Genomic DNA, 23,724 nt, shown 5'->3' with positions numbered 1-23,724 from the left:
AAAGCAATCAGGCAAACAAAAAGGTAATTTAGCTGATTAAGAGCAAATTAATAGGTAGTGAGAACAGGAATCTAGGCTCAGTTGAATCCCTCATGGTAGGCAACCCGCAGTTAGCGCAAGAAAATGCAAGTGTGCCAGAGGACGCTTGACAGTAATCTGGAATTCTGCTGGATGCTGATAAATGGAAGAAAAAGGATACCTAGTAAGATGTCATTGTATTAAATAAGCGTAGTGTTTTATTATCATCAAGGCAAGTTGGAATCTCAGTCATGGACTGAAATCACCAAGTTAGGCACAGTACAAACACAAAAAGAAACCCCAGACTCCAGTGAACTTGCAATTTAAATGCAAGGCAAGAAAACAGGCAGACAAACAAATAAGAAACAGTGACTACATTTATACCAGTATATTAGTGCCAAGTGGATTGGCTTTCTTGCTCTATCCTTAAAGTAACCCCTGGAACTGTTGTTCCCTGGGTCGGTTAGCAGTCTCCCATTTATTTCTAGGCAGGAGACACGCCAAGAATAAATCCTAATAGACAGCTTCCGTGCAGCCTTTCTCTTGAGGAATGCAAGAGCTTCATCATACGGAAATGCACAGTGTTTCACTACTTGGCCAAATATGTCAAAGAACGGCTCTTTCATTTACTAGCACAGTAAATACAGCCAATGGAATGTGAACATTTGAAAAATGTAACTCTTGTGCTTGGTATCACGGGTGAAATGGAGACAAGAATCAACTTCAGGGATTCCAGAGTGTAGGTGGGGAGTCCCTGATCGTGAAGTTCATCTATTGTATAGAAGGAGAAAGAAGGAAGGAAGGAAGGAAGCGTTAGAGCAATGCAAAAACACATGAGCAGAGATGGCAAAACAGTTTTCAGACGGACATTCTGAATGGAAAGGAACAGGATGAAACCATGCTTATTTAGTCAAAGGAAACAGATATTTCATAATCATTAACCTTCCTTCTGACACAATCAAATTTTTCCTAGAGGCCATTTATTGCCACACTGATTTTAGAAAGCTCAAATAGGCCAGTCTATCTATTCAAAGTTGTGCTGAAAGAAACCGGAATGGTTCCTGTGTATGACAGCATTTAAATGCATTATTATAAGCAAAAAAAATATATCTAAGGTATCAGAGGAATATTAACACAAAATTAATACACTGAATCCCTGTAACTAAGAAAAGGAAACAGAATGAACTTCAGAAAATAACAGAATCAGATGCTTGTTTGTTCCTAGTTACCTCTATAATTATCTAATATTAACTCTGCAATTAATAAAAGTTTATTATGAGGCAATAATTAATTCACCTTTTTCTTCCACAGGCTTTCATTTTTCACCCAAAGGGAGGCATCTTCCCCATACAGATGGAAAAAAGCAAAAGGTTTGGATTTCAGTCCCAAGACCTAAACTCATCCTTCAATATAGAATCACAGAATAGAATCATAGAATCGTTTAGGTTGCAAAAGACCTTTAAGATCATCAAGTCCAACCATTAACCTAACCCTGCCATCCCACCACTACACCATGTCCCTAAGCACCTCATCTGCCCATCTTTTAAATACCTCCAGGGATGGGGACTCGACCACTCCCCTGGGCAGCCCATTCCAGTGCCTGATAACCCCTTCTGTGAAGAAATTTTTCCTAATGTCCAACCTAAACCTGCTCTGGCACAACTTCAGACCTTGTCCCCTCATCCTATCACCCCTTACCAGGGAGAAGAGGCTGACCCCCACCTCGCTACAGCCTTCTTTCAGGAGGTGCACAGACCATCCACAGTTGCACAGCTTTACCAAACACGATTTAGTTCATCCTCCACAGTTCACCTTTTCCTCTAAGCTCTCAGATCAAAAGAATAACAGTAAATCCTGAGTAGCAGTTCACATAACTTTTATGTTATATAGAAAATAAGTGCATATACAAACACTCAGTAGAAGGACAGAGTCGGGGAAAGGATCATTTCAGGCTAGATGAGTTTTAACTCCAGTTCACTGCATAGCTGCACTTTGAAAAGTGCTCAGCAGCTAAAATTAGGGAAAGTTTTTCAAAAGCTCTCAGTTCCTTCTTAGACCCTTAAAAAGTGCTCCATGACCCACAGCTCCCACTGCTCTTCTCGCACCTGCTACCTTCAGCGGTTTCTGTATGGAAGAAAACCGACTACTGAATGTTCTTGAGCATTGGTCTTTTACGGAGAAACCTAGAGAAGTCCTGGGTTTTTTTCACACACACACAGCTCCTGAAATTAAAGCTACCCTGCTTGTCAGGTGTTAAGTCTCTTTGAACACATGATCCTAATTCCTCCATGATTTAGCATACCCCTTTTTGTAATGACAATACTCATCACTGGACAAATGACTACTAGAACAAATTGTTGCTATTTTAGGAATTAGATGTGCAGGTAAAGGTAGGCGAAAAAGAACAAACAATAAAATAATGAACATCTGAAAAGTCAAGCAACAAAGACTGAGCACACTGAACTCAAGATTTAACAGTTTGTGACATCCTTTTCTTCCTGTCTCTTAATAAGTAAAAATGTACATTTCCATTTTCCTTTTCAAAACCAGAGTGTTATTACAAAAATTTGTACTGCAAATGGCTGTCAAATACCATTATTTAGAGACTGACAAATAGGATAAGCTACAGTCAGGAAGGAGTACTGTGGATTTAGCCCTAGACTTCCCCACCTTGGCCCAGAGCCTGCCACAGGAACAGCAGCAGTATTTCTAACATAGAGCAATTTCAGTGCAGGCTATGAAGAAATCAATTTTTATTTCCAGGAATACTCTATTTCAACTGAGTAAGAAACTACGATTACTGTAATCCTTAACTTTGCTTACCTGTCCTGAGAGTTTACACAGTTTCTGGCACCGAGCTTCAACCTTCCTAGCAGTAATTTAACCCTCCAGGGGAAGGGAGAAGTACTCCCTCAATCTCTTTCCCCCTCCATTTCCCATTTAAAGCCCAGTTCTTTTTTTTTTTTCTTGCTTTCTTTTCTAGACTATTCAACCCCAATCTATCCCACCTTTCCTTACATATCATGTTTTATAGACCTCAGTCAATCTTGCTGTTCTGCAAACTTGCTCCAGCATATTCACAACCTTCTTAAGGTAAACTAGAGAAAGGGCTTTACTAGGATTTTATAGGATAATTCAGCCACATATCTTCTGTGACATCCCCATTTATCTGTTTATGTATCTCAGTGAAGTGTTGGATTTCTCGGCAACAGTATGACTTTTTTTTCCCCACTCATGCTCAGCTTATTTCATTTGCATATGCATGTATGCACTTTACATAATTCCATATACGCAAAACAGCTCTCTTACTGCCCAACACTAATTTAACAACCGCTTATTTACAACTTCATAAGCACCATAAATAATTTCAGCTAGTCAAAAGCATTGAATATTGACAGCATTGAATAATGTTAGTGCTGACCGAAATTCTGAAACTAGAGCCATTTTAGATTATATTTGCATTAAAATCTGAATGAGATGTAGATGTAAGTTATTGCACAAGGACTAGAAGATAAATTGGAACTAATTTCTAAGAACTAACAATCTTCCTAGCAAAGGTATTTTGTTTTACACTAAATTAAAGCTGTCACATTTTTAAACAAATCCAGCTCTTAAAACTCCATGTCCAACTCTCCACGCAAACAGATGTTAAAATAAGCTAGCAGATGTTACAGTACAACTTGACTTGCCTACACTCCAGATTTAAAACACCTCAGAGAAAAAGCTTAGCTAAAAACATTTAAAACCAGCCTCCTCTTCTCTATAACCTTTTCCTGATGTTTTCTTTCAGTCCATTTATACACCCTGCCGCATGCATGTGGTTTTTCTCTTAGCCTACAAGAGACCTTCCTTGCCAACAATGCTACAGCCCTTGGAAGAAATCACTGGGGCAGGGATTTAATTCATGCTCTCCTTCCCCTAGGAGCACCCCCAAGCACAAGCACCCAAAGCAGCACTCAGAACACCCGAGGAGGACAGAGGAAGGGGTCAGGTCCTCTCCTCCTGGAGCCGAGCCAGCACCAACACATTCGCCTGCAAACCCCAGCCTCCCTTTCTCCTTCTGACCTCCAGGTCTTCTCCTCCTGGTCACAAACCCCCTGCCTTGCACCTGAGCATACACCAAGATCCCAGCAAGGTCCCTGTCCCTAATGCTTTCTAAGCAGAACGGTAACGTCACAAGAATGAAGTGAAATTGGGTTGCTCTCTTCCTCCTGGTACCGTAAGAAAGGCATTATGCGTGAAACAATCACATCTTCACTGAAAGTACCTGGAATGTAATCTCGGGAGGTTTTTTTTCAAACAAGACTCCAACTTTATCATGCTCTCCTCACTCCCAGTTAAATCCATTAGCAAGTATAGAAAGTGAGCTTCACTTAGCTTTTTACCATTTTGCTGGTAATATGTGAGTATTAGGCATATTTTCAAGCCTAAACGGTGCGAACAAAATACACATTTAGGCAAATATGAACCATAAGTATGGAAAATGTAAAACCACTAGCACATCTATTTACACACAAGTACACGAGCAGCTTTCAGTACCTCCTCACATTGTTCCAATTTCCAACACTATTTTAACTTCCAGTTTCAAAAACTGCATGACAGCAGTCTAGAATACCTCTTGTATCTAGCATGGGATAAGAGAAGTTACATACAACCTCATCTGGACACAAATCTACTGGTTCTACACAAATTATTGGTTTTAAACTTCAAAGAAAATTTTTTTTTTCTCAAATTTATTCCAAATCTCATTTGCATTCCTTATCAGTTGGCAGTAGGCAGGAGCTGTTCTGTTTTAAAATGAGGTTTGGATTTAATTTGTAATAGTCTGGTTTATGTTATTCTAACAAGTCTTCAAAGACACTATGAATGCAGTTCCTGCCTTCTGAGAGGACTCCTTTTGCCTTGCCAGGACAGTGTTGTTACTATTACGGATTTCAGAATAAGGAGTCATACAGCCTGTGTTACTAACAGAATGAAAACGACTATAGGCCTATAGGAAAGACAGGGAAAATCTTTTTAGTAGGACCAGCTGTGACAGGACAAGGGGTAATGGTTTTAAACTAAACCAGGGTAGGTTTAGACTGGATATAAGGAAGAAATTCTTTACAATGAGGGTGGTGAGGCACTGGAACAGGTTGCCCAGAGAGGCAGTGGAGGCCCCATCCCTGGAAACATTCAAGGCCAGGTTGGATGGGGCTCTGAGCAACCTGATCTAGTTAGCGGTGTCCCTGCTTACTGCAGGGGGGTTGGACTAGAGGACCTCTAGGGGTCCCTTCCAACCCAAAGCATTCTATGATTCTATGATTATCAGCAATTAGTAATAGTGTCCTGTAGAGGTTGCAGATGTTTTGGGTTTTTTTTTTAAAAATTGAGATTACCTGTTTGGACACCACTAAACAGGTCTTTCTCTAGTTTTACTCCAATATGGAAACAACTTGACATAAATCTTTGGGTCCTCTGCCAAAGAGGCAAAACCCCAGTGCATTGCAAAATACTTACTTTCTTTCAAAAAACCAAAAAAACAAACAAAAAAACCAAAAAAACAAACAAAAAAAAAACTCCAGTGCTTGTGAATGATTTTGTTAATAATTTTGAAGAAACACATATTAAATGGTTACAGTAAATATCAGGGGATGTACTAGCTAAATTAGCCTGCTTTGTATTTAAGAATATCACTTTCAGAAGTCTTTTTGTGCTCAGAAGACAGGGTAATGCAATCCTAGACAGCGTTTCTAGGAAATGCAAATGTTAAAAAGTAACTTTTCCACAGTAAATAGCCATTTTGGGCTATTGATTTTCAATATACTCTTATCTACTGTACTCCCCTGCATTTCTGTGGGGCATCATTTTCTTTTCAATATCTCTGAAAGCTGTTTTCCATAGAAAATTTCTATTTTAGTTGTTCAATATAGAATTGAAAATATTACATCTTTATTACTGAGTTGCTGATTGCTTTATATTGGCACTCACCAAATTTGCACATTAATTTTAATATCTTGTTTTTTCTTGGTAAGGCTGTAAGAAGATAAACATTTCATTTGCAATAATCCTATCTTTCTAGCTCCATTTTTATTATTCTGGCACCGGATTTCTGACTGAGCTGATATTTAGATAAGAGAAGATGGATTCCAGACCATCCTGGGCTTATAAACTGAAGTGCCACAACTAGGGACCTGTACAGTATCTCTCACAAATTACAAGCAAAGCACCAAAGGAATGGTCGGTTTGTAACAATGCTGCTAAATTGCAAAGAATGGGATTCTGACCTCAGTTACAATAAAGGCATTTTGTAATTATTTCTATCAATTTTTTAACACTTTACCCTTTTACTGTGGCATTTTTCTTTTAAAATATTGAAGGATTTCTAAAAGATTTTCTTAGGTAATAAATTTTCCTGTGTTCCATCTATTTTTATGAAATACTGCAGATTTTTTCAAGTACTGATGAAAATTTAATTTTCATTGGATATATTTAGATACAAATAATTGGATAATTTACTATCAAAAATGCTTCTGCTTGCTCATTGTATTCACATTTCTTAGCTCTTTTTCTGTAGTACACCCCCAGCTTTGAAGGCTTTCCACTTCTTTTCACATAAGAATGATTGTAAAAGTCATATCAAGATCAGGCAAAAAAAAAAACCAAAAACCAAAAACATTAGCAGCTACGTCTCAGAGCTATTAAATGAATATATTCCTGTAATTCATGTACTGCATACCCCCCTTACACACGTACACATATATATATTATATTCTGATTAATAACATGGTGTTAGGTTACTGACAATTAGATATAAGGTCTCATGGAATGCTCAACAATATTAAGCAAGTATTGAGTTGGCAGTGGTCAGACAGGTCCCTCATAATACTCCTATTTATAATTTTTATTCAAACACAGTGAGGTAGCACTGTGATACAATACAGACCAAGGCCTCCACTGTCTAAAGGGGCAGCATAAATATCCACCTCGGAGGCAACAAAGAACTTGATTTGGTTATCAGGAATGTAAACATTTAGTGACATCTGAAATCCTCTGGGATTCCTAACATTGAAGGAAAAAAGTCCAACTCTTAGTGGTTTAACAATACAATGGGCAATTGGTCAAAAGCTGAGATCAGTGTCATAAGCCTGAAAGCAACCATCAAAAGGTTTTACTTACAAAGGACCTTTATAGAGCAAACTATAGCAACACATTGATATCAGTATCAATGTCTCAGCCTGGACTTGACTTTCAACAGTGACCTTCCAGTTTATAATGATAGCCCTCACCAAATGCAAAGTCCTTTCTACTTCATAAGCAACTTCAAATTGATGCACATAAATGAAAGCAAATAACAAAGATGGAAAGGGAATGGTGTGTTACAGACTGCTACTACCAACAGAGAAAGTCAGGGAAAATTACACAAACCCAAATGTCAGCATAAAACATTGCCAAAATAAGTGAAAGATATATGCTCTCTTAGAAAGACAGAATAGTTGAGATTGGAAGGGACTCTGTCGGTCCCTGGTTCAAACCCCCTTGCTCCAAAGCAGGGTCAGCTAGAGCAGATTTCTCAGGGCCTTCTCCGTTTGAGTTTTTAGCATCTCCAAGCATGGGAACTGTACAATGTCTCTGTGCGGTATGTTCCAGTGTTTGACAACCCCCACAGTCAAAAAACTGAGGGTCTTTTATGTCTAAGTGGAATCTGGATTAAGATTTCAGGGGCATGATCATCATCCCTCCTTAAAAATGAGCAGAAAAGCAAGTTTCTGTATTTTGAAAGGAAAAGTTCATATTTAGAAAGTTAAACAAGCAGCTATTCAGATGGGATAGGAGAGAAATGTCTCTTTTTATGTGTATACCTGAAGCTTTAGGGGATGTCAGAAGACCGCAACGTCAGATAAAGACAGACAGACAGGTTAGCTTAAGTGAATCAAAGACATGTCAGGAAACAGTGCCAGGAACTAAAAGGCAATGCAGACAAGCTGTCAACATTTTGAGTATGAACACCAGCAGAAAACTTTCAAGTTATAAACACGGATAATTAAAGACCTAAAAGCTACTTCCAAAGACACAAAAAACCATGAGCTCACTGTAGTGTCACATAAAGACAAATTAAGGTTATAAGACAATTGGTAGATTCTACCACAGTCTTTCTTGAAGATGTTTATTTTATCTGTTCACCATTCATTAATTTGATAAATTAATTAAGCCAGAAGAAAGGCTTTGTTTAAAAGCATGCAGTGTACTACACATTCATTACTGCTGAGTGTTACCATCAATAAATGAAGGCAAACTGAAATAACAGGTTTTAAACATACCTGTAAGCTTGGGAGCAAATTCATCTAGACAACAAGTTAGGCAATTCTCATTTCTTTCCTATATAACACTCGCCTTGCCCCATAGCCTGTCCTTGTTAACAATGAACTCTGGCAGATCCTTGATATTTTATTAAATGTAGTAAAATTTTGCATATCTTAAGACTGAGGTGTCAGTAAGGTTATGATGTTTTATAATGGTCTTCTCAGATTGTTACAGAACTCACTTTCCATTTCAATTCATTCACAGAACATTATCTTGCATACAGACAAAGGGATGAAGCAATGACCAAAGGAGTACAAATACCACTGAGAGAATAAACTAGAACCCTTAAATCCTGTCAGTTCTAGGTGAAAGAGGGAAGAGAATGAGAAAGAAACTCATCAGCTGATGCTACTTGTAACCACCTCATCTAAAAATGCAAAAGCAAACATTGCAAACCAAATGTAAACAGGTGTAAGACACTTCTCAGCTGGGAAAAAAAAAAGGGGGGGGAGGGGGGAAGCAAAGGTGTAAGTTTAAAAAAGAGGCAAAAGAAAGAGAAAAATACAGATTATTTTTTTTCCCCAAACCATGGCCATGTGCATAATATACATAAAGGTCCTTACCTTTTTCACTGACACTTTCACTTTCTATCTCCACATCTTCACAGCTAGTATATTCTGGTGTTGATGCCCCTTCTTCCTCTGAGCTACTAACTGACATCTGCCTTTTCTTTCCGCCTCTTTTTGCTCTATGAGGCTTTGGAGGGGATGGCCGCACTGATTCCGACTGGTCAGAGCTAAGGGAATCATTCCTTAGCATGGTCTCCATTTTCTCCCGCTTTGCTTTTCGCATGAGAATAGCAGAGCTAGGATCAAGGCGGCTCTGTTTTTTAAAGGAATCGTGGTTCTTGTATTCTACGTGTTCTATAGGAACTGGACTATGCCTGGGAGTTGGTGGGCTATGATTAGTTAATTGTTTAGAAACAGAAATTCTTACATCACCTGTTCTGTCTATAGAGTACGACCTCTGAGTTTCCACAAGAGATTTTCTGTCCTGAGTTCCCTGTAATTGTGAGCGTTTTCCTAATTTATTCTCAGGTACCTCCGCTTCCTCCATTTCTGTATGTGGCAAAGCTACATCACTGTGTCTTCTCTCATGACGTGCTTTAGAAACTTTCGCATGCATGCGCATCTGCTGTTCCTCTGGATGTGGTTTTACAGGATATCTTGCCAGATTGGGGTCACTCCTGTAACGAGTATGATATTCATCTTCCTTCCTTTGTTTTTCGTCATCAGGCACTTTGCCTTCCTCAAGTTTCTCTGGCAAGTCTGGGTAGTCCTGCGACTTGCCTTTCTCCAGCCTTCTACCTTCATGCCGTTCTTTGCGCTCCCTGTCATCTGCTGGTCCTTCTTTTTGAATTGAGGATTTTGGCACGCGCTTACGCTCACTCTTTAAGCCTTTGCCATTCTGGTCCGAAACCAACATTGCCTTCTTCCTACAAGGAAAAGGAGTACAATAATTTGAAGAACAGAATGCAAAATAAAAGTACTTGTGTATGCTGTTACGGTAAACAGATTATAAACCAGAATAAGCTATGGCAAAACATACAGAAAGGTACTGGATCCATTAACATGATTTAAATCTGTTAATCCTTGCAGCAGCACTTTTCCAATAGCAAACAACTTCCAGAGTCCACAAAAACATAAGTTACAGATGGTCCAATTAATTGAGTAAAATCACAAAGAATATTAACATGGAAAAAATGCAGATAAGGGTAATTCACCCACATAAGTAGGAAGACTCAGTCACCTTTGCAGTAACCGCAGCCCTTACGACAGAGTACTGGAGTATGTTCTCCATTTTTCTGGCAGCAGTCATGAGGGTTACAGAGTAACCACATGTACACAACTCACTTCAAGCACCCTGACAGTATAAATACAAACACCACCAAATGGAGTATCTCCCACAATGACACTACAGACAGAAGTAATATCGATATAAAAAAAATATAGTGACTATTTCCAGAAACAATAATATTTGGCCGAGTTTGCTGTATCTTATTAAAACTCTAAGAAGAAGTGCCCATTTCATCAGCATATAAAGAAAAGCAAATTGACTCCTTGAGATAAATTAATGTCATTCCTTTCTCTGGTAATAAAAGAGGATGAAAAATGTAATTTATTTCTCTATAAAGCCAAAGTACAAAACAATTAATAATGAAGCTGCATGAAAATTATTCTCTCTCCTCTTTAATCCTCTGCTTTGGGAAAATAAGCAAGCTGAAGAACAACAAAATCCCCTTACACTGGATATTTTTATTTCTCTCATCATTCCAGTTGCCCTTTTGTTTACCAGTTCACATATGAATCAATTGATTTTGAAGAAGGCTGAACACAGCTATACGCTGTATTTGAGATGAACCTGCACCAGGACAAAGTCACCAGGACTTTGTTTTGTGGTACCAATTCTTCCCTCCCACAACCAATACATCTTCAGATTACATATCACAGATTTTCACAGATGCATCCGACAGGACAGGCAAAGTTGGATATGATCCAAGTTAAGCTTCTCTCTCCTTTTTCTCCATCTCCTGTTCCTCCTGGTTTTTTTGGCAATAAATGGGACCTGAGCTTACCGTAGATGCTCTCCATTCAGAACCCTTGGACTTCATTTGAAAGCCTCAATGACAAGTAGAGAACATTACTACTGTATAATTAATATAACCGTCTCAGTTTTGGACAGCTAAGCAGAAATAGAAAGAATTTTCCTGCCCTAAAAGTGTCCTTCAGCTGAGTGACAACTGCTCTGGGGCCCTCACAGTGATGGAGGAAAAAAGTCAATAGAATTAGGGGAGGGCACCATGTGTTTGTTTACATCATACCTATACGTAACATTAACCTGAAGTTTAGTACAGTTAAACCCAGACAGACCTCACCCACACAGTAAGTTACTAGCCACTGTTCATCACCCATTTTCAACTTCCGTAGCTATAAAAAAAAAAAAAAAAGAAAAAAAAAAATCATCAACTGTTCCGGCCAAGGGAGAATCTTCTATGGCAGACTCTTGTCTTGTTGCCACAGGCTCCCTCCTCAGCTGCTCTGCCATCTGCCAGGCAGCAGCCAAAAGAACAGCGACTGCTTCATCACATTAGCCTCTCTTGATTTGCTACTCCTCAGCCCGTTCATCACAGTGAACGCAGCTCAGGATTTTTTACTCAATATATAACAGTTTGGTTCCACTTAGTTTTATTCTTGTGTACAACTTGCTCTGAATTCAGGATGGTACTATTGCTGTTCTTCATGAATGTTTACTTTGCAGGTGCAAATGAGCTCTTTTCATAGTTCCTGGTTCATTATTAAAAATAATACAATCATTGATAAAAAGATAACAGATAAGGATATCTGACAGAAGTCCACAGGGTGGGGGTTTTGTTTGGTTGGGTTTGTGGTTTTTTTTTGGATGGTGGCTATTCTTTTAAATTCTAGTACATTATTTCATCAAGTTAAAGGCTTGTTCTGTTTAATAACTTTAAAATACCTGCCAAATTTAAAGTTTAAAAGTAACCTACTATTCTATATGAAAAGTGTACACCAAAATGCACTGAAGTACACAGAAGTATCCCTAAAATATAATTATTCTTTTTGCTCATTTTTTTTGCACAGACCAAATCAGAAAATGTATTGCCTAGTGAACATTTAACCCTTCCCTCATCAATAAATCAACTTATTGTTTGTTTTTACATGGTTCTAGACACACGCAAGGCCCAGCTGACAGCCTTGTGTAATATTACTGAACTAGCATTTATAATTCTGAGGCTCTATCAAGACAGAAAGCATTACCTCTCTCTTGGAGGTTCACTTCTAGACCTTGATGAAACTTGCTTTTGGTCCAGGCCCATAGCAGGCTGCGATACTTCTGCTCCTTTCCTCCGGTCGGACTGCACGCTGGAAGAAGAGATTTCCTGTGATGAGGCAGCTGCTGTACTTAAGGGAGTCTGTGATCTTGACCGCTCTTGAAGTCTTGCTTTCTTTTCTCTCAGTGCATCCGAGCTTCCACCAGTCGCTGTATCACTCAGTGCTCCGTCCTGGCTGGGTGAGGGCTGTGGTCCACTTCCAAAAAACCACGCTCCTGATTTCGTTAGGATTTCTTGTTGCTTTCGACATAAATTGCATACCCACATAACCTAGTTGAAGACAACAAGAAGAGTCAGTGCAGCTACCCCTCAGACCCTGAAATGCATGCTCACTATCAGAGAGCAGGTATGATCTCTCGCTCTCCTCTAAACTGGTGAGGTTGGGGCTCATGACAGGACCCAGAACATGCTTCTCCAAGCACTGACTGCACTGGCTAGAGCCAAGCATCCTACAGGCACATGCTATGCGAGCTTCTCCAAAACGTGCTGTCAATATACGTCAGTCCTCCCTGTAGCTATCCCCACTCAGCCCAGCCCGCGCTCTCTTCTGAATAAACACTGACAACACAAACGCTTGTTGCTGGTGTTGAAGCAGTCGGTGGGGTGGATCAGGTTGTTTTCACTGGTGTGGATCGCTGTCAGGACAAGCCTACCAGACTGTAAATGGGACTTGTACATCAGGTGGCGGAGTCCTGCCCAGCTAACACCCAACCTCCACCACAGCAGAAAACTGATACGGTATTTCCCTTTAGCTAATTTTTCTCACACAACATAACTCAACATTATCCTGCAAATAAATTCAGCATTTACTTTGCATGGTTTTAGCTGCATCCACAATCACTACTTACCGCAGATGTAAGGTAAGACCTAAAGAAACCTACTAATAGAGAACTAAATGCACCAAATGCAGAAGTACCATATTTTGTACTATTTGGAAATGATCATTTACCATCTCTTTAAGTTATAGCCGTAAGTAATAAATAAATAAATTAAACATGTGTCTCTGGCAATCACAGTTAAGCTGTGTACATAAACAGTGCTTCCCAGGATCTTTTAAACTTCTCTCTTTTTTTTAATTCCAGATACACAGATAAACAGGAGCACACACAGTAAAGCGAGACTCTGTTTCATATCTATATACTACAAGACAGTCCTATGTACAGGAGTAAATCAAAAATAAAAGGTTCATCGGGAATGTGAATATGTGAATATTTAAGAAAAAGCTGAGACAAAGACAAAAGGAATTTTGAGGCAGAAGAAAAAAGGCAAAATATACAATACAATATACAAAAGAATATACAAGAGGTAGGAATTTTGTCAGAAATAAAAATAAAGATGAGAGGAAACAAAGCTGACAACTAATAAGGAAAATGGTAACGAAAAATCTTCTAGTGTAATGTGGAAAGAAGTAAAAGAATAGGTAAAATTGTAAAGAGGGTAAGCAGGATGACAAAAGTTGGAATGAAAAATATGCTTAAATTATTTTGTGTAATCACAGGAATGACGCCACAGTCGCAAATCATACAACACTTAAAATTAAAAGGAACAGAAAAAACGATCACTTCAGGGAAGAATTGCAACAGGGCAAAGCTCTGGTACTGAGCACTCTTATTCTCTGGCCTGGTGAGGAAGTGCATGGCCTACATGGCATGATAAAAATTTTAGGTATTTTACATATTTAACGTAACTAAGATTTATTTAAAACACCCTAGAACAGACTATCTGTTTAGGTCTGAAGACTACATCAAAACTTCCAATACCACTTCTGCACTGTTTGACCAAACCACACTGAGAAGACATCCAACTCTTTTCCCTGTATCTCTTTATCGAAAGATGACTGTTACATTTCTTAATAAAATGCCTATTAAAATTTTAATTAATTAAAAACAAAACAAAGAAACTTAACCAAAAGCTACAGTTATTCCAACAGTGGCACAAGCGTGTATTATGATAAGCACAGATAACCCTCCGTAGGGTAATAGGAACAAAATAAATACTAGTCCTTTAACAAAAAAGTCCCTTGATTCCAAAATATCTTACTTCCTTCATCTAGTATACCTCACAAAACAGAAAATCAGTTTCTCAGACTATCTGTTCTAACAGAATTGATTTTTAGTCTATCTGGTATTATTAGTACAGATATTTAAAAAATCAGCAAGACTAAAAGAAAAAAGTGCCCCACTTTTTAAATGCCTTTACAGACTCTGACATAATTGTTAGCTGATAAGACACAAGAGTGTGCATGCACATGTGTCTGTGTATAAAATTTATGTCAATGCTATAAAATAAGGTCATTAATGAAAAATATGTCGTTGTCTATATTTTATCCGTTTACAGGGAAAACTGAAGAAAGTGTTAAAAAAATAAATCAACTAGAGTTCGTTTAAAGGAAGGATAAGGAATACTAAAGTAAAATTTAAATATTCTAATTAAATTACATATATGTGTATGTATGCAAGGATATTTAACGTGTAAAGATGGTAACAGACTTCATTTACAATTTAACGTATTTTATCATTTAAAATACGTATAATGTATGTAATAAACTTCAATAAATTACCATTAATTTACATAATCACCTTTGATATTTTAACTCATTTTATGCAAAGTATTATGAGATCCAAACAAATAGGAATAGCTAATGCACAAACAGACACAGAAAAATATAGAATACAGAGGGAAGTAGTACTAGACATGTAAATACAAAACCATTTTCTTACAGCTGTCTTTAAACACTGCAGTTTGGACACAATACATACCAATCACCACAGATCACACATGTAGGAAATCTGCATTATACTCACATAGAAGCTACACTACTATCCCTGTTTAGGAATCTCTTCAGGACTTAATAAATGCTACGTTTGGCTTGAGATGTATTCGGTCCAAAGGGAAAAATAATAAAAGGTTTTCTTTAAGAGGAAAAAAAAAAAAAAAACACAAAACCAAAAAAACTTGAGGTGACAGAACAGTTTCAGTGACAAAACTGTATATTGAAAAACATTTTTAGAGGAGTATGTGGAGCAAGCAATTCAGCAGCATGCAGGAATTATATCCTGATTGAATATACTGGGATGTGGTCCAAACTAATCTAAACTAAAGCAGGTCTGTGTAATAACTTATCTTAGCAATCCACAGATGTTAGGCAACCAAACAAATGCTCTGATGAAGGATTACAGTTCTCTAATGTGGCTTCTGGACCTCCACGCGATGCATCAGTAAAATGAAGAGCGTTAGACAATTTTACTCTGGCCTGTCACTTCAAAAATAGTTTCTGTTTACTCTTTTCTGGATGGCGAGTTCTGATGCAGTGCTACAGTAAGTCATTCAAGACATCCAGAGTCTGTTTTTTGTTGTTGGATTTGTTTCTGGTTTATTGCATCCTGGCATAGGTCAATGCATATCTGCACATAAAGAGAACCAGTAAAGGGGTGCTCCTCATTCAAAGGGTTCATATGCATGGCTCTGGAAAAATGTGCATTTTCACAGCATAGCAAAGTGTTCTGAGCTTTACTGCTACATAACAAAACCAAAGTGGCATATACAGGACTCAGCGGAGGTGGGTCAACAGTTCCCACACAGATTCATGTGGAAACTTTACAGGCTGCGTGAAAACATGCTAGGATTCCATGCTTGCCTTCGTGTGGAATACAGGGTATTTCATTCACAGAAAAAATATTCCTCAAACTTACTCTTAGAGGTACTGTTGAATGTGATCCACAATGAGTAGGAACAGTATTCCTGTACTAATACAACATGAAATTCCAACTTGAAAGAGCCCATAGAAAATAATATATACAACTATACACACAGAGAAAAAGAGCATTTTCAGTTACAAAAATAAGTACACTTCTTTATAATTACATATTTCAGAACTGCATTTTAGAATGCAGAAAAAAGGCTTTTTTCAAATTCAAATTTGGAGACTTCCAAACATGTACTGGGAGGCTAAAGTCCCATTGGTGGGGGGCACACACACTTTTTACCCAATTGGTGTGACACATGCCAGGCAAAACTCAGACTGAGGTCAGAGCAAGTTCACTGAATCCTACACCCAAGCCCGGATTCTGAGGAGGCTCAATAAGGAGCACACTCCTTCATGCTTCATGAGTTTAGAAATGGCAAACCTGCAGTTACACTGACTCCCATGCATCCTACTTCATCTCTGTACAGCAAATCAGGTCGTAAGTGTGCTAACATAGCAGGCCACAAGCTATTCCTTACTGAACCTTCATGCTATCCTAATTATTTCCCTTCTGAAGGGTGTATACTCAACATCTTTTCAGTTTATTGCTTTTGTTAATGTTCCTTTAGCCACCTTCTTCGCACTTCTAGAAGACACTAGTTATTTCAGACAGATCTAATTAGGCAGACCCTCCTCTCTGCCCGAGGCACCATTAACTTCAGCAGAGCTCTGCCACCATCCCACAAGTCATCTCTTGTAAGTCAGAGGGAAGAAATGTTATCCATTTGCCCTTACAAAACTATTCATCCACAGAATTAAGTTAGACTATGTATCACTTAATGTTTCTGGGACAACATAAAACATGCAGCAAACCATGAAATTAGTATATAGCATTGCATTTATCTCTTTTGCTATATCAAAATGAATTCTGTAATAAAGCCCTAGCTTAAGTGTCATGACAGCTTCAGTCCATTAAAATACAAATAAATTAAGCTGAAAATCTACTTGAGTCCTTCCATTAGTCCAAAATCTAAATAAGTAAACAACTCTACCTTTCTAATGAAAATGTGCTTGTGAATCCAAGCTTTCCTTAGACACATTTTTCAAAACTGTACAGACAGCTGAGTTGCACCAAACGGCTCCTGGTCATCAAAAAGGAAGGTCTTCTCCCCAACACCCTCCTTGCTCTTCTTTCTCCCTATCTGGGTTTGTCCTCTCCCTTCCTTGTTCCCAGCTTCACCACACTGCGTGCTGCCTTGTATACCCTCCCTTGACTGTCATGTCCTCCCAGGAGCCACTTGCATTTAAAAAACACAGTAGGAATTGACCTGTATTTTTAATTGGTTTCATTTTTTGTCACATCTATTCTCCTTATGTAGGGGTATGATGAGTAGTGAAATCATGTGGCCAGGAACACAGACAAATGGGGGAAGAGGATGTTTTCTCTACAGGAGTGGCTCACCATCTCCTGCTAAACTACATCTTGCAATGACACCCATACTAGTACATCAAACTTGCACAGAAACGTTTTTCAGCACTGATGTCAAATGACATGAAATAACCTGCATTCTACTGGGATCTCTGCCCTACTTCAAAGCAAGGTGGCTGCCTACTGTCTCCTGGAGATAAGCCTCGGAGCACCCCAACTCCCAAACCACCAGGAAAAAAAATGGTAAGAAGGTGCTGGTGGGCAGAAGACCAAGAGCGTGCCACGAAGCCCTCTGTTGGTTTACTAGTCAGATACTCTGATGCCTAGGAGAGGTCCCAGTTTAGGTTTAATTTGTTAGTAAAGAAGTAGCCTAGGAGTCTAGGTTCTGCTTTTGCTGAAGCCTCTCCTCTAGACTGAAGGGTTCCAAAGGACAGTACGATTCTCTGCAAGCAGGGAGGAGACTGGTTTGCCCACGCTGATGCTCATCAGACATACGGGGCTCAGCCATTTCAGGACTGTGATAAAAAGCCACTTTAGCACTCTCTGTTCTTCCATTCCTGCGCAGAGCAGATTTTCTCCATAACTTAGTTTTTCAGCTTGATATTTTTATCCCAGTTTGGCAAGTAAATGAGGTTTATGCTGACAGCTGATTGGTTTCTTCCCCCTTTCCTCCCCACACCCTCCAATAATGTTTTAACCCACTGGACAAATGCAGTAAAATTTTGCACAGGTGTGGAAGTTTTCAAGGATTACATTCTTAAAAGTTTCATGAAATAGGTAGTTCTATAATAAATATTTCATTAGTGCAATCTTTTATTGGCATCACAGAATCTACGCTACAATTCAACCGCAAGACACATTAATAGGGAATGAGGCTCCACTGCTTACAGAACCACATGTCACCTTAAAGTCTGTGGTGCCATTTATATGTTTGATTGAGAGCATCCAGGAGGGATGTTAAAAAGCCCACCTTATCAGAATTTTCCACTTGCACTAGAGAGCACACTTTTCCTGCTTGCCTTTCACAGTTAACTAACTGAGATGTTAACTTCCCAAGTCAGATCCCATGTGTACAAATAAGGATGAGAGTATGATGCTTAAATTTTTTCTGTCTACACAGAAATGACTATAGGCATGGCAGGTATTTAAGTTTCCATCCAAAGAGAATCCACTCGCTTCCAAGTGGACACAACAAAATAAAACTAAATCCTGTGCTTAATCATGGACTAGTGTCATTAGAGATAAATCAGCATAACCCACCTGGCTGCCGTGTGCCACTTAAGAGGGCATATGCCTTCCACAGGAGTTACTTTGCATCTGCCAGCCATATCTGTATGTCTATGTATCATAAGGTATCAAAAAATGGCACCAGATGCCTACTTTTAGGCAACTGAACACACAGTTCACACATTGATCCTAATCCTATTCCTGGCTCAAGTTTCTAAACCCACAAACTGCCAATACAAAGATGCAGAAAAGGTGCAGTGGAGCAATGATTCAAGGAGTTAAAATCAAAAGGGTATTTTATGTCAGTTTTGTTGACATTGCTGCTAGCAACAGTGTTACTAGTCATTTTAAGATAAAAATAAAACAAAAAACAAGTGACTTTTTTCACATGCGCTGCTGCCAAAATCTCTCCGCCACAGCTGTCAATCTGTCAGATAGCTCCCAACAACTTCCACAAAAATTAAACATTCTCTAGAATAATCCCACAGCAAACTGAGTGTTGGAAGTGATATATTCAGGCAACTATAAAGTTATCACATGACATAATCCCTCTAAACCAGCACACCGCCAGGTTCCAGTCACTACTACAATGTACTTTCCTGAGAATGCCGTTGGAGTTCAAGGAAGAAACCGAAATTGCTAGTGGAGAAGTCTTTGGTTTTGTCTAAAAATTCACACCGGCACATTTACATATGGTAATTTGAAATATTATCCCCCAGAAGTTGTTTTTTTTTTTTCTAAATCTACTACACAAATAAATTAATACACAGCACTAAAAACATACTATGTGTCTCAGTTACAGTTGTGGTCTCCTAAAGTGGGACTCTAGCTTGGACAAATTAGGAAACCTGGCACGTGAACTTCCTTGCAGCTCTGCATTTAGGTCTATTTCCAACTAAAATGATCAAAATCTACAAACTTACAATTTGGAGGGAGACAGAAGAGACTATTCTACCAGGAGAAAGAAGGGGTTAAAAATCAAAGAGTCTCAGGAAGTATCAATTGTTTGGGCTGATTTGTCTGGGCTTGAGAATTTCTTTTTTGGAAAAAAAAAACAAAACCTTAAGAAAAGTTTATGGAGGATGAGACAGGACACACTTTATTTATCCACAGGTCATCATGGTGAGGCTTAGACCACTTCTTTTGTAACTCAGCAACCTCAAACATCCCAATGGTTTGATTCCTCCACAGGCCCTATATTTAAGCTTACCCCATTTAAATCTATTTTCCATATTGCTACACTCCTTCCTCACTCATCTTGCCCACACCACCCAGTTGTACCCTCAGTATTTTTACTAGAATTCTAAGCCCCAGCGATAACCAGCACTTCAGAAAGCTCTGCTTTGGTCTCACACTTCTCTCACAGACCAGTTTCTTTTCCAACTTTCTCTCTCTTGCCTGGAAATTTCTTAATATATTTTCTGATAATGTAGTAGCCATGAACTGCTAGTCATGTTTTCTGTAACACCCATCTCCATTTTTTATAGAATATTTTTGCATATTCTTTCAACTTTCTTAAAAAGCACATAAAGTTTTGTCTAACTATTTGAACATTTGGCTGTCTTGATGAGCCACAGAAGCATCAACTGTACTCCTCTTAATCACTTCATGGTTTCCATAGTTACAGATATACATGGAACATAGAATTAATTTTAAGAAATGACAGAAGTCTAACAAAATAAGGTAAATGGCATGAAACAGCTTACAGTCAGGACTGATATAAAATTTCAGTTGTCATTCAAAAACCACAGAGAACTCACCAGAAGCTTTCCACTCCATTTATCCACTTATATATTTGCAAACTGTTGTAAAAATATACAAATGCTCAGAACAAGACTTTCTTTAATAGTGCAGGAGTGTGTACATCATCTTTGTGGGAGCCTGCACTACACCACCATTATTTATGTTTCTATACTATCCTTTTATATCAATATTTTTTTATACAAACTGTGATAGAACAAATGTAGTAGAGAGGCAAAAGAGGTTGGGGTTTTTTTTTATACAGAATGTAAATAATTTACGACAAAAGAAAATGGAAACATGTAGATGTAGAAAAGTTGCAAAGGTTAGTCAAAACAGGAAAAGCGTTAAACCATAGAGTCAAATTCGTGAAGTAAGAAAAAAAAAAATCTCATGGAGGGAAAAGTGAGTGGGTCAACTGATAGCAGTCATAGGGGCCTTGATGGGTAAGAACTAAATTCTGATTTTGTATTCTCAAACACAAAAAAAATTAAAAATAGTGTTATCGACTCTCCGTCCTTTCCTCCATCTCCATTCAAAACTCAATGGGACATGGCCCTGGCAACCTGATCTACTTGGGCTTGCTCTGAGCAGGGATTCAGACTAGAGGATCTCCAGAGGCCCCTTCAAACCTCAACCATTCAGTGATTCTGTATGGAGTAAAGCACTGATAAATTTAAATATCTTGGCCCTGTGGTTCTTCAACCATGTTAAGTATTACTACGCTTGCAATACTTTATTGTCTGTCTACATAGGTTTCTGCCCTAAAGCAAACAGTACATAAAACTTGGAAAGTTCTGAGTTGAGAGGCACTTTACTCACACAAGGGACTATGAAAAGCCAACAGCATATTGACCTATTTTCTTCCAGGAGCATACAACAGTCTGTAAACACAGCTACTTCCCTCAGCTATCTAAGAGCTTAAGATTACCTCCACCAAATGCCAGTGGAGTGACTACATGCTTGAAAGTTTCCAATACGAGTTAGTGAGAACCAGGTTGTCTTATATTTATCATGCATATATATATAAGCATCTCCAGAGATTTCAGAGATTAAGTCTCTCCATCCTGTGTTGAAGTAAGGCATTAACAGCTGATGGTGTTCCCTCTAGATTTGAAAAAAGATTGCCTTAAATCTGTATTTGGGGTTCCCAACCTGTGAAATACATGTCACTGTTGAGTTACGCAGGAGAACATACTGGCCCTGACAGCCACTAGGAGCATGGGGTCACTAGGAGAGCTGATCTGGGTGCTTCTGTCTACAAGGACAATTCAGGGGAAAAGAACAATGGGCACAGGAGATGAGAAAAGCTTACAGAGACTGCTTGGATCCAGAGGAAGAGACAGTGGAGCTGAGACTAACAGAACACTGTGCAGACATGATGTGGAAATCCAGGGGCTGTGAGGAAGAAGAGGATCATTACTGGCTGTGTAAATAGGGATAGAAGGCAACAGAGGATGGCTGGCAGTTCAGGAGGGAATGAGCTGAATATACAGCAGAGTGACAATCGTGTTAGGACAAAGATTTTTATGGATGACATAACTACTTGCCCTGCCCAGGTGGAAGTGTGTGCAACACATTCGAATCTGTCAGTTCAAACAAATGCCCAAAACCATGCTGGTTGAGAGGAGAGAAAGCATGTTTTTGACATATTGCAGGATAATCTCATTGCAGTGATCTCTGCTGTGCAGCTTCGTAGAGACCTTCTCTAATCACTTTGATCGGTCATCTCTCCACTCGCAGGGAATCGCACTGGATGACTATCAGCTCTTCTCACCCAGTATTTCCCTCTGTTCCCCACCAACTCCTATGCTGGGACATGCTGGCTGCTGAGTTTTGCTTAGAGCACCCACACCCCTAAGTCCACACAAAGCCTAGAATAAGGCTGTCAGAGTCTTAAAACCAGACTGTGAAATTAAGCATCTAATTTGCAGGTGATTTGATGAGGCAGAGCGTGGCACCAAAGGTATCCTTCCTCCCACACCTGGGCAGCCCCGCACACGGCCCAGGCTCACCACCACTGCGAGGGAGGGCCAGTGCCCTTGCCACTGTCCTTCTGAGGCTGAGAGCAAAGATGTGAAATGGTATCTGACTGATCTGTTACAGATACTTTTTTTTTTATATCATACACAGATACAATACTAAACACAATCCAGATAAACCTGGAAATGTAAGCTTAAATAAATTAAATAATGATAAAACTCTAACAGTTTGATCCTTCATGTTTTAAGTTTTCTTAAACAAGTAAGAGCAAACATCCTCAGTGAAAGAGTAGAATCCATATTATATGATTGCACGGTATTTTCATATTATTAGTGTTTAGTTTTCACAATTAAAAAAAAAAAAATCACCATGGTGTAAATATAGCTAGACAGAACTTTTCACACTGGGGGGATGTCAAGTATCATGCCATAACACTTTGTACTGTCCAGTAAGGGCTTTGACAAAGCACCAAGTAAAATTATGCCATCTACATGCTATACACATTCATGATTCACAATCTATCCCAGCCTCACCCTTAAGTTTGTAACTTTCTTCACACAATTAAGTATTCACACAATACTTAAGCTTGATTTTTCGTTATGTATGTAAATGCACGGAATGCTTATAATTACAGAAGGCATATTCTTCCCACTTCGGTATCATCACTGCAATGTCTTAAGTTTTTATAACAGCTATTTTTAAAACAAACACACGCTTTCTTTATGCCACATTCTGCCTTACACAGATCAGCAACCTGACCTTCTCTTTGAAAAAGCTACCAGACTATCCTGAGAATCCACAACATACCATACGATTTGGCTCAACATCTTATTTGCAGTTACGCCCTTACTAAAAGGATGATAAAAGTTTTTTTGGCTTTTTGGTTTTTTTACATTTAATCTTTGTTGATCCTACCTTCCGAGATGTCCACGGTCCTTTCTCTTAATTCTCCCACCTCTCGCTCCACGTGCAGAGTCTGAGGCTAAGTTGGTTAAGTCTGTGCTATCTGTGCTATCAAGCTCGAGCACAAAGGAATCTCAGTAAATCTGGGATGGAAGATTTGAGGAAGGGGAAGAGAGAATATCAGTGTTCTACAACAAATTTGAGTGGATATCTAAGATTTAAAAAAAAAAAAAAAAACAAAACTGGGGAAAACAATGGATTTTTGGTAAGGGAATGCGTAGATTTTTAGGAGAGTAAAGACTACATGGTGACTGAGAAAGGGATAAACAACTGTGAGTTTGAAGAAGATTTAAAAGATAAGGAAAAGGAAAATGGGACAGGAAAATGCAGTAGGAGTTTTGTGCCAGCATAAGAATATTATACATTTTTTAACTGATCTAAACAGCGCACTGTTGACAGCCAATTCACAGACCATCCCCGATACAAATTTCAGAAGTTTACTGTCCTGAATTTACAATACTACTGGCAGACCCCACAGGGAAA

At 38.8% G+C, this 23,724-nt stretch overlaps 1 protein-coding gene across 1 annotated transcript in view; it reads right to left on the bottom strand.

The window, feature by feature from the left end:
* The window catches only part of RIMS1 (regulating synaptic membrane exocytosis 1), a 229,782-nt gene that overhangs the window by 180,048 nt on the left and 26,010 nt on the right, over positions 1-23,724 (bottom strand). Inside the window, exons 5-7 of the mRNA XM_035893091.1 lie at positions 15,907-15,960; positions 12,141-12,484; positions 8,925-9,796 (exon numbers count right to left, since the gene is read on the bottom strand). Of these exons, the coding sequence (XP_035748984.1) occupies positions 8,925-9,796; positions 12,141-12,484; positions 15,907-15,960 (1,270 nt within the window). The remainder of the gene's footprint in view (positions 1-8,924; positions 9,797-12,140; positions 12,485-15,906; positions 15,961-23,724) is intronic.

Source organism: Egretta garzetta, unplaced genomic scaffold, assembly GCF_000687185.1.
Source record: "Egretta garzetta isolate BGI_Z169 unplaced genomic scaffold, ASM68718v1 scaffold584, whole genome shotgun sequence".
Taxonomy (NCBI): domain Eukaryota; kingdom Metazoa; phylum Chordata; class Aves; order Pelecaniformes; family Ardeidae; genus Egretta; species Egretta garzetta.
Note: the sequence above shows the minus strand (reverse complement) of the source record. Positions and strands in the feature narration are given on the sequence as shown.